General features: G+C 35.6%; 1 protein-coding gene across 1 annotated transcript in view; it reads right to left on the reverse strand.

The window, feature by feature from the left end:
• Window positions 1–12,332, reverse strand: part of LOC139741673 (uncharacterized) — a 130,157-nt gene that overhangs the window by 12,048 nt on the left and 105,777 nt on the right. Inside the window, exon 9 of the mRNA XM_071652253.1 lies at window positions 7,317–7,440. Within this exon, the coding sequence (XP_071508354.1) occupies window positions 7,317–7,440 (124 nt within the window). The remainder of the gene's footprint in view (window positions 1–7,316; window positions 7,441–12,332) is intronic.

Here is a 12,332-nt window from a genome sequence, read left to right on the forward strand (position 1 = left end):
GGATGAGAAGACTACTGCAGTGTATGAATAACTTAGATGTCACATGCGTACAACAATACAAGGAAAATATAAAGAGAATTTCACAAAATTTCATCTTTTGAAAAAAAGTACACATTCCCTTGACTCGTTACCGACATATGTTATGGATAATATTATACCCCCTGCCTTTAGAAAGAGGCAAGTCAAGTGGTCTTTTATTATACGAAAAAAGTGAAAATATGTTGAATTTTCTTTATATTTTCTTTATACTGTTGTACGCATATGACTCACAAGCTGTAGTAGTCTCGTCATCCAGCGGTTCCAACACAAAAATTTTAAAATTCATAACTTTTGCATCGATTGTCCAATTTTCCTCAAACTTTCACTGATGTGCTCTACTTATATTGCTGCATTTTCTCAACCCTTATGTTTATGAAGGTGAACTTGTCCTTTAATAACACAATGTGATTCCTTGGTGAAGAATTCTGAAATTATTATTAGTCAAGTATATCAAGATGTGACACTGGGGCATAATTGCACTTGAAAGCCCTCCACAATTCCATGTATGAACTACACTGCAATTTGTGAGACAATGACATTATGAACTCACTAATTACATGATATTCATATTGACTGTTTAAAAACTTTTGTGAAAATTAGTGAAACTGCACAATTTTATAACTTCCCACATTTTAATATCTACTTTTGATGAAATTTTCATTAATGCATTTGTAAAATTTGACTTTCCTTTTAGACTGACATTTAACTGGTCTGGAACTGTCCATTAACCAGTTGAGGATGGGCTGGCTTTGCTATAACAAGTATTTTCCACAGACACCTGCCGGAGTATACTCAGGACTAGTCTTAAACAGATAAATAGCGTCTCATAGTGACCCATATATGCAACACTATGCAATTGTTTCATTCAAGTGTAATGTTCTAGCTAACTTTTTGTTGTTTGTTTATTTGTTCTTTGTTTGGATGTATTGATGAATTTTGATACTTTGGCAAATTTCAATACAGCCAAATGCACTGTTGGTAAAAAGGTTAAAGCACATCACATGATCATGGAGCTGCCACAAATGGACCACATTCAATCCCACACAGGATAACTTACTCTTAGAATGATCGAAATGTTAAAAAATCAGAGAGAGAGAGAGAGAGGGGAAAAAAAGTCCCACAAAAATTGAGTGAATTTGAACAAAAACAGATAATTTTCATCCAATGGAATCCTCTCATACACGTACTCTGGTCCCTTTAGATTTGATGAAGGGCACGCTGGATTTGTTTGCACCATCATCCTTGAAAGGCTTAGCAAATGTGCATTATACACTCATTTTCGTAAATTCCGATGTGCTGTATAAATTTGGGATTCGGGACTCGAGGGGTTAAACGGAATCTGACCGTGTCAAGTTCCATCATGTGTTTGCGCCCGTCGCCGCCCCGGAAGAGAGTTTGTTTTGGCAGTGGCTGCGTCCCCCTCCATCATGGTTGGAGTGGCGGGGCAAACTCTAGTCTGACAGTTGTTTATGACAAAGATAAACTTGCCCACAAACACAGTGTCGCTTTGCAACTTGAACCTCAGCCACCGGCCAGGCGCCTGAGTGGCTCAAGTTGGACAACATTAATGTCTGCTACTGCCAGTATTATCCCATCTCCCACAAAATTCCTACCCTTTCCCCCCCCCCCCCCCCAAAAAAAAAAAAAAAGATCCATACACAATGCCAACCCCTAATTACCAAATACCTACACACACCATTCCATGCACACATTACATTCATTAGGAGTATAGCAGTTCCGGTCTTATAATAAAGGTTTTAATTTACATTCAAGCAGGTTTAAAGTAAAATGTCTCTGTACTGACTGTCTCGCACGTGGTTCTCAGTTAAAATAATATGAACTACATGTAATCCTGATGATTATAGCAAAGTGTGTCATATTTCATCCTATTCCAATTGAAAAATGTCTCAAAACTAAGGATTAAATTAATTTCAAGACACCAATAAATTCATGAGTACATTCCCCCATCACTGTACACTTGTACAATTTGCATATCTACTTCAATCATGGATGAATTTCAATACACGATTAAGAAAGCAATTAGAATTCCTGCACCACTAGATTTCAGTTTACTAACACAGCAAAGCACTACAAATCATATGATTTTAATAGTCACGTGAGATCCACAAACCACATGCAAACCTCTATCATCTCCAAAGCATGCATTTCTAAAGGGGCTTAAACTTGTGAAAAGTTTTGGTAACGTAACCCACCCCAACCTCTTGCTTCCTATTACACCTCCCGCTGCCCGACCCATAACCAAGCCCCATCCCACCCCTTCAGAGTTTTATTCACACACACAAACACACACACACACACACACACACACACAAGGAAAATGCTGTAAAAAAAAAAGAAATCATGAAAGACGGAGAGCGACTCAATTTGCAAACATACATCACATGTTCTGGATCAATACCCAATGTTTACGCTCTCTAACTCTCGCTCCCCCTCCACTAATACATTAAGCATGACAACTAATCAATCAAGCCAACCTTAACTTCTAGGCTCCCAGCAGACGGTAGAAAAGAAAAAAAAAAAACACTTTCCATCAATCCATTACAGTTCTTTTTCTTCATAGGATACAGGTGGAAAGTATTGATTTTCCAAAGAAGCTCCACGCCCAACATCCTCAATCATACTTACGCCCCGTTCAGACGAAATAGAAATCTCTCTGGTAATCATGACTGTAATCTCTATTAGAAGAATCATGACTGTAAGTGAGATATTTCCAATGTCTGAAAGCAAATTATTGCGATCACAATTCCAGCATCTCGATTTGCTATTAAATGTTGGGAGGTTTTCCCAATCCTGACTTGCTCGCTTAATGGTAGACACTTTCAATCTGAAACAATCCTACTTCAAGGCATGATTGTGGAGGTGGGGCTCAGCTTGGCTTTACATTTATTTCCGCCCACAGACAGTGCAAAATGTCATGCCATCTGCCTGCACTGCATCAGCTAGCACAAGCTCTGCCAGTTTCATTGACAGGTCAGGAAGCGCCCCGTAACTCCAAAACTCAAATCAAGATTACAGCTAAGATTTACAAAGATAATTTCATTTGAGCATCTGAATGTTTTATAATTCAAATCAAGATTACAAACAAGATTCATAAAGATGATTAAAAAGAGATATTCTTCTCTTGTCTGGAAGAGCTCTCAGTTTCTGGATGGAATGAAGTATTGATTTTAATATCTAATTCTATCACAGATTGAAAAAAAAAGGGAGAAATAATCAAAATAGTATGCATATTTGGTAATCATAATTGACTAATATATCATATAAAACATTCGCACACGGCATATATTTTGTATGACCATTATGATTCCAGAATACTTGAAATCCTTGGGTGGAATCGGTAAAAACAAACAGAAAATAAATTCCTTTTGTTCTTGCACAAGTGGCATTCTAAATGTGATACACAATATAAAGATTTTCATCTATAAAATTGGCTTCTATCAATGAAAATATTTAGTTATTGTTAGAGGTGACATGTAAGTAATCTGATACACATATCTTTAAACTTGAGTTTGAAAAAGTGGATAGAGCATCATTTGGACTGAGACATTAGGAAGTTTATACCATTATTTTCTGTGTACAAGTACATATCACATTTCAGTAACTGTCCTTTACAACTGAAAGTTACTTTAATATTCATAAGAGTATTAATTGGAATTGCTGATTGTTAATTTGACAGAGGCTTTGTAAAAGCTCACTTAATCAAATTATCAAGTTAATCATCACTACATGCATGCTTTGACCATACACACATCTAATAGTCTCTACATATTTTAACCCATTGAGGACGGTTTGATTTTGCTACAACATGCATTTCCAATAGACACTTGCCCGAGCATAATCGGGACCCGTCCTCAACAGGTTAACACATGACATAAAGATGCCTTATAATATCTACAACAACTGTAGAATATACAGCTTGTAAAACTATTGAAGCAATCACAAATATCAAATCTTGATTTTTCAGTCTGTCATACCTGACTTTGGTTCTTTGCTTTTGGATGTCAAGCAAAGATATTTTTGCCTATATTAAAGTTAAAACATACGATAACCTCACAGAAATACTTTGGATGAAATGGTGTCTTCAACAAAAAGAAAAAAATAGTAAATTCATTTCAATTTCATTGACTCTAAAAATCTTATGATACTTTTGACAGTTTCATTAATTTACATATCTAAATTTCACTGACATTGAACACTCTTCTATCACAAAGGAAAGCACAGCAACCTGAACCAGCCTGTGTAAAGGTCACTATATCTATAGACTGGACTCAATCTCATCACTAGAGGGGGTTATCACTGCCAAAATCTGGGAAGGCCTTCAAATGAGTAAACCTTGGGCTAGACAGCTTGTATGCATTGGAGCAAAATGGTTTTTGCATCCTCTTATGACCTGATAATTGATGGGTTAATGACATGCCTTACAGCCACCTACCACTAGAGGGAGCTATTTAAACATATCAACTCTGCAAACTTTTCGAGTGGTTTAATATTCTTGCTTTGACTACAAGTATACTTCTTTGGAGTGAAAATGATATACCCATACAAAGGGCATCAAAAATTTAAACATGAATGCAGTGTACATGTTGATCCTCCCTCTGCTTATTCAGTGCAAAATTTCCTGAATAGAATATATTATCTATTTGGACATATATGCTGCATTTTTACTGTCTATATATCTTATATTTTGTGGTAAAATATGATCTACTACAGTTTTTGTATATACCTTTATTTTTTTTTTAAATCCTCTCAATGTGTGAATGGCGCGCACACACATACACACACACACACACACACACACACACACACACACACACAAGAAAATACACCTAAAAATAACCAAAACAATAGTTCAATTCACAGCACTAAGCATGGACAAGGGTGACATGTAAGTCATGCTATACACATTGTTTAGGCACACGCAGTTCAAATTCAATATGCTTTCCTTGGACACAAGGTCTATTCTTTGCTGATGTGTGATTTGTGGTGAATAAAATCTATCCAGAAACTCTGACTTCTGAAGTGTGAATGGCCCTGAAGTGCAAAATAAAAGAATTTTTAAAACTCAATGTCAGATATTACTCTTAAATCAAAATTGGGTGCACATAATTTAAAAATTACTCTAGGCGGACCACAAAGTGCGCAAGTTAGAAGACTTACTGTCACCCCTTTTGTTCTACTACACTTTAAAATTTACATTGTTAATCTCTTAAATCATGAAAAGCCATAAACACATTTCAGCAGTACTTTGTTCTTGCTTGCGTTTGAAGGAATGTTATCATAGTTCAGGCTAAAATTCATTCCCAGTGAAAGATAATGAGTAGTACCCTTTACCAGCATTTGCCCAAGGATTGCTCTCGATGAAGGCTAGTGCAGGATAACATATCCAGTAGATCGGAATCTCATCTCGTGCAATTTTGGTGTAATTCTCTTCATATCATTTTACAAGGAATTGCCCAAATCTGATATATTTCACTATCCCTCTAAAAAGGAATTGCCCAAATTTTATATATTTCAGTATCCCTTCAAAAGATATTGGCCAAATTTCATATATTTCCGTATTCTTTTAAAAATGATTTGAATGAATTTGATGTAGCTCGTTATCTCTTAAAACGAGGAATTGCAGGAATTTGATATATATATCATCAAATCTTAAGTATAATATGCTGGTGTTATGGCAGGAATGAATACCTCATAATAAAAAGACAGCCCTGGAAATTTTGTTGCCTGCTGGGCATGTGCATGAAAAGAAAATCACAGCCATGGAAAACAAATGGGTCACCATGAGCAGGATACGATATGGCTTTTTTAGCTGGAATTCCCAGGGTGACTGTCGTTAGAAGAATGCAGTCGTTTGATGGTTGGCCTGCACAATGTGAAACTACCACATCCGAGGTATGATTTCAAGTTTGGTACAAATGTATTAGTTTGTGTCAAATAGAAGGAAAACTGGATGATCAGGCTTTAAAACTTCCCATTTCCTCTATTTTTTTTTCTCTACATTACATTTTATGTTTAGGAATAAATCAAATTACTACTAAACACTCGGGCAATCACACTTATTCCACTGGCAGGGCAACATGTAATGATTGCAGTTTTACAAGTGCATAGGTCAACTATAAACAGTAATCATGAGAAAGTAATGTACGCAGAGGAAAATTGCAAGATAAACAAAGTTTGTTTGTTAGCATCTCATTTTCTTTTCTGGTGTCAGGCGCAAAGGTGAAAAGGATTGTTTAAAACAACAGAAAGCTATTTCATATTTTACCCTCCTTCACCACAGATGTGAAAGCGCCGCACTCAATATTCATGGAGGCTCTTCCATACTAATCTTGATGTTCATATCATTGCCCAACTTTGAATCTATCTCTGCTTTCCTTTAGCCCCTTGAGGATGGGATGATTTTGCTACGACACACATTTCCCGTAGACACCTGCCTGAGTATACTCGGGACTGGGCTTCAAAGGATTAATGAAAGCATGAGCTTGGAGAAAAGTTTGCTCCCTCCAAGTAAACCCACAGCTGAAGAACTGTGAAATTATTATTATTATTATTATTATTATTATTATTATTATTATTATTATTATTATTATTATCATTACTATTATTATCATTATCATTATTACTATTATTATTATTATTATTATTATTATTATTATTATTATCATTATCGTTATTATAATTATTGATATTATTATTATTACTATTGTTATTATTATTATTATTATTATCATTACACTTATTATTATTATTTTTTTACTATTATCATTATCATTATGATAATTATTATTATCATTGTTATTATTTTTTTTTTTTTCACAGTAGAATTTCTGACTGATCCCATGCTCTGTATGGCCCAGGGATGCCAACCTTGTCAACAGCACTGCAGTATTCTGAGGGCTGTAAAGGCATATTTTTGGTGGAAAAACAATATTTTTTTTTATTTCCTGCAATAAACATGTATAGTGATACAATTTGGGGAAGAAGTTTTTTCAATGAAACCTAGAGTATTTTTGGCAAACAAACAAACAAACAAACAAATAAGCAAACAAAACAGTACAGATTCTGGAAAAAAATAACAGTTGGCATCTCTGCCCTGTCATTTAGAGAAGGAAATATTTATTGGAAAAGGACATTTAAAGATTTATGGTATAAAGAGGGAATCATAGGTCTGGCATATAATGTATTGGAAATTACAGCTGTAAGCTTAGAGCAGTGTTTTACCCGACTTTTGTACACAGGGACACCATGGGACTCACGTTTCATTAAATGTGATGAAGATGTAGCCAGACGAGGCGTGGTCCGACGAGTCATCCTTGTCTGTGTCCTCCGACCTTCCGGGAGCGTCTCCAGACTTGTCTGTCGGCATGGAAACAACATCCCCTGAAAGATGAAGATGAAGAAGAAGAGATTTTTAAGCAACGTGTCCATTCTCAGACCACACAGAGATCATTCAACTCACTGTATACGATGCCCCGTGTGTTGCCGAAACAGAATCATCGCCACAATTAAGCTGTAATTGTCAGGTTGCCATAGAAACATAGCATCCATGCAGACATTACACTGGCTGGTAGCATAACCAAGTAGTGGCACGCATTGTCCCAAACATGTTCTTTCCATAGCTGCTATAAACATGTCTGTGTACAATTTACTGACCATTCATATGAAAATTACCAATAGTGGGTTGTTTTGCATGGAAGCAAATAGTATATGTATCTATCTTTTAAAAAAAATACTAATTAAATGCGCAAAAATTTAAGAGGCTATTCAAACAGTAAGTCACATGCTGACTTCATAAGCACTAAATTTTACTAATAGTAGGCAGCTACATCTTTCGGTAGATGAACAAGATGAGTGCAAAGCATTTGTTTAAATTCATATTTATGGTCTATACATGTACTGTGTACATGTACAAATTGTATCTTGGTGGACCATAATTTCATCTCTTCTTCTGGCATTTTCACATCTTACTCTTCCCCATTTCAATTTTTCCTTTTCTTGGGGAGGGGGTGGGCCATTACCATGGTTTTATCAGAGAGTATGTACATGTTAGTTCTTCATCCAGCAATCACTTTTAATACAGTGATCAAGACAACAGAAATTTAGCAAACTTATGAAGCATTATCAGCACATATATCAATGTGCTACATGTATGTCAGAAAAACTTCAAAATCTCAAGTATACTCCCTAAATTTCAGAATTTCCTGTGTCTTGCTGATCAACTTCTAGGCTCCCAGCAGATGGAAGAAAAGAAAAAAAAAAACACTTTCCATCAATCCATTACAGTCCTTTTTCTTCATAGGATACAGGTGGAAAGTATTGATTTTCCAAAGAAGCTCCACGCCCAACATCCTCAATCATACTTATGCCCCGTTCAGATGAAATAGAAATCTCTCTAACAATCATGACTGTAATCTCCATTAGAAGAATCATGACTGTAAGTGAGATATTTCCAGTGTCTGAAAGCAAATTATTGCGATCACAATTCCAGAATCTCGATTTGCTATTAAATGTTGGGAGGTTTTCCCAATCTTGACTTGCTCGCTTAATGGTACACACTTTCAATCTGAAACACTCCACCTTCAAGACATTTTCACTTCTTACTCTTTCCCATTTCAATCTTTCCTTTTCTTGGGGAGGGGGTGGGCCATTACCATGGTTTTATCAGAGAGTATGTACATGTTAGTTCTTCGTCCAGCAATCACTTTTAATACAGTGATCAAGACAACGGAAATTTAGCAAACTTATGAAGCATTATCAGCACATATCAATGTGCTACATGTATGTCAGAAAAACTTCAAAATCTCAAGTCTTCTCCCTAAATTTTCAGAATTTCCTGCATCTTGCTGATCAATATGAATAGCCATGACCCATGTCCTACCCACTAATCATTTATACTTTTCATTCATATCATCTTTTTCAAAGTATAATATACATAGCTTTTTGGATCACTCATGCTGACATCTGTTTCTTTTGATTAAAGGCATTTAATTTACCATTTGCAGATGAAATAAAAACCCAGCATTAGTGTTTCAAAATAGTTCCAAAATGTGAGTTAGGGACAGAAACAACCACTGTAAAAATTTGAATCTGTATAATCGATGTTAAGTATTGCTAAATATACAAAATGTGAACAATAATTATAACAAAAATGTTTCCAGACTAAACCCTCTACAGTTATGGTTTATTGACGAAAATACTGATATCTCCTTATAGTTTAGGTTTTATTGTGAAAATTTTATAAGGTAGGATGTCTTGTGATACAACAGACCTACACATATGCATCAAATGTGATATCTTGAACATTTTTGAAATCACTGTTCCCAAAGTTACACAAGGACCTTTAACATTGTGCATTGATTATGCTGGATATGGAAAAAAATACACTTGAGCTTGAACCCCATTTGTCTTAAAATTATGCATATAAATCATCCAAATGTCTCATCAACATTCATAATTATTATCAATATATCACATATTCATTATCCATATATCTCATTAATATTCATATTCATAATTCAAATGACTGCCACAAGTGGATGTTACAGAATGTATGATTACTGGAAATGCTATGACAAATGAAATGACGAAAACAAAACTACAACCAAATCGCACAGAATGCCTTTAGCCATGCATCATCTGATAAGACTTTTTTTTTTCTCCTTGACCTGTTACTGTGACCCATTTTGGCGATAACAGCACGCCCACCTTCTTAGACTATGCGCCACAGGCATTTGTCCTACTAAAAACACTTGTTAAAGAAGAAAAACATGAGAAAAAAAAATATGACCCAGATATTACTTCAAGTCGCCTACGGCTCCGATTAATTCTAACACTGCCATGAACAACCTACTTGCACACAATGTCAATGATGGTCTGAAACATTAGTCCGCAAGGGGTTAAGGGATCAAGCTGGAGTCGACAGAACATCTTGTGTCATGCACGAGTCGAGGGCCAGGAAACATTTCCAACGCTTTATGTACCTTCTTTTGTTTGTTTGTTTGTTTGTGTGTGTGTGTCTTTATTTTAACCTGATTATGGCAGGTACAAAATTTGTGCATATTTTGTCAATATTAGTATACAATTTATGTGGCAGAGTGTCTTGCCAACACACATTCTACACTATCATCCATCTGTTTCAATGCCTACTCTAAGGTATGGATTACACATATAATGTATGAGCAAGTCCATTGCATAGTGTTTATTAGCATCTCTCTTTGCAAACATTCTCCTTTATTAAAACCAGCCTAGATGCTTATTACAGCTTGTGGAGGTAACAAATACACTGCACAAATTTCAACCACAAGGTGGGGCTATTGCAATTCTGACTCTCAGTCTCAAATCACTTTCATATTTCTCTCTCTCTCCCTCCCTTTCCACCAAGTACCAATCAAAATACGATCACTTGTGCCAAGTGACATGGCTGGCATTACACAATTTGATATGCATGTACTTCGTTGGGCAAAATCAATGACCCTGGCCTTGCATGATTGCTCATGGAGAGGGGACTCGATTTTCCAACCAGAAACCACATTCAATATTGGAACAGGCGGGGCGGAGAAATAAGAGAGAAGATGAGAGAGAGAGAGAGAGTATGTGTGCTTGTGTATGTGTTCAAGGAAGATGCAGACATGGGACAAACACATACACGGTGACATAGACAGAAAGATAAGAGAAAGTCAAGAAGACTGCAAGGGAAAGTGGAAAAAACAAGAACAGGCAAAAAAACAAAAAAACACAAAAGAAAAAGAGAGAGCTACGCCGTATAAGACTTTAATGAACTGCATTATCAGCTACATACAGTGTACTCCCATTATAACGACACGGTTATAATGAAATTCCAGTTACGATGAAGTAAAAATTCAGGCCCCAAGATTATCTACTATTGTATATGTAATTTTATTGTTTATCTGTTTGGTTACAACAGAATTTTGATGTATCGTAAGAAAACCGCCAGTCCCGAGGACTTCGTTATAATGGGAGTCCACTGTATCAGAAATTAAGACGAAATTGAAAATAAAGATTTGACATATAAAAAAAATATATGCTCAAGAAATTGAAGATTAAGACTAAAACATTCATTAAAAAATTAAAGGGGAGGGCAGTGAAATTATTGATTTTACTTTATTTACCCAAGCGCCTCAAGCATTTAATCATAATCGTAAAGGCGCTTTAGAAATTTTGTTTTATTATTAATGTTATTTTGTTAATTGAATAAAAGTTATAGTCAAATGGTTCTTCATTTCCATGGAGTTACATGTCATACATGTGTGTAGGTGCAGCACTGCTACACTGATATTTTACTAGATGGCTGTGTTTAATATTTTTTCTTTAGTATATCTGCTTTTAATGTTAAACTGCAGCTACTTTAAAAAAAAAAGCATTTGGTGGCTAGACTGGGAAAGAAAATCAAATGAATTGGTAAATCAGAGTTAGATAGAATGGGATAATGCTTTTGGTGTCAGCAGGAAAATTAGCCTGAATGGAGGAAATGATATGTACCATGTATTCAATATTCATTAAAGGAATGATCAGAGAAATAAAAGACTCTGTCAATTGCAGAGCAGAACTGTACCATTATGTCAAAAAAAAAATTACAACGGAACCTTCCACAATGATAACTTTAAAAATTGTGAATCAATCCAAATACAATTTCAGGGTGTGAAACTATAATTTATTGCTCACGTCTTGCAAAAATCCCAACCAATTTGCTTCAGTGGTCAAAGAGAAATGAGGATTTTTGTAGAGCATGTCAGGAATCCCTTCCCTCCAAGTTCTGTCCATTGTGTTTGACACACTAATATGCATAGCCAAGAGCATCAAGTGCTAAACTTGGAAGAATCACATCCACGACATGCTTCACAATGATTCACATTTCTCTGTGACCACTTAACCGAACTGAATGAGGTTTTCTGCAAAATATATGTAAGATGTTATGTTTTTAGACCCTGAAATAGCATTCAGTCAGTTTAATCATATTGGAAGTTCTCAATGCTAAAATCCGATAGTATTTTTTTTTTTTTTTTTTTTTTTGGGGGGGGGACATACTGTACAGATTGCACAGGATGATTAACCTGTTCCCAGCAAGATTATTAAAAACAAAACACACACACACAAAAAAGAGAAATCCCTCAAAGACTCTACAGATGATGCTGGAGGATACAACAATATCCATCACAAATCACAATATGACCTGGAATCTGCAATGCCGATCTTATCAGGTTATCTACGCTTGTTGTCCAGCAACCTATATTAAGGAAAGGACTGACAACATC

Source organism: Diadema antillarum, unplaced genomic scaffold (genome assembly GCF_040938485.1).
Source record: "Diadema antillarum isolate AM-2024a unplaced genomic scaffold, OU_Dant_1.0 seq00000945_RagTag, whole genome shotgun sequence".
Taxonomy (NCBI): domain Eukaryota; kingdom Metazoa; phylum Echinodermata; class Echinoidea; order Diadematoida; family Diadematidae; genus Diadema; species Diadema antillarum.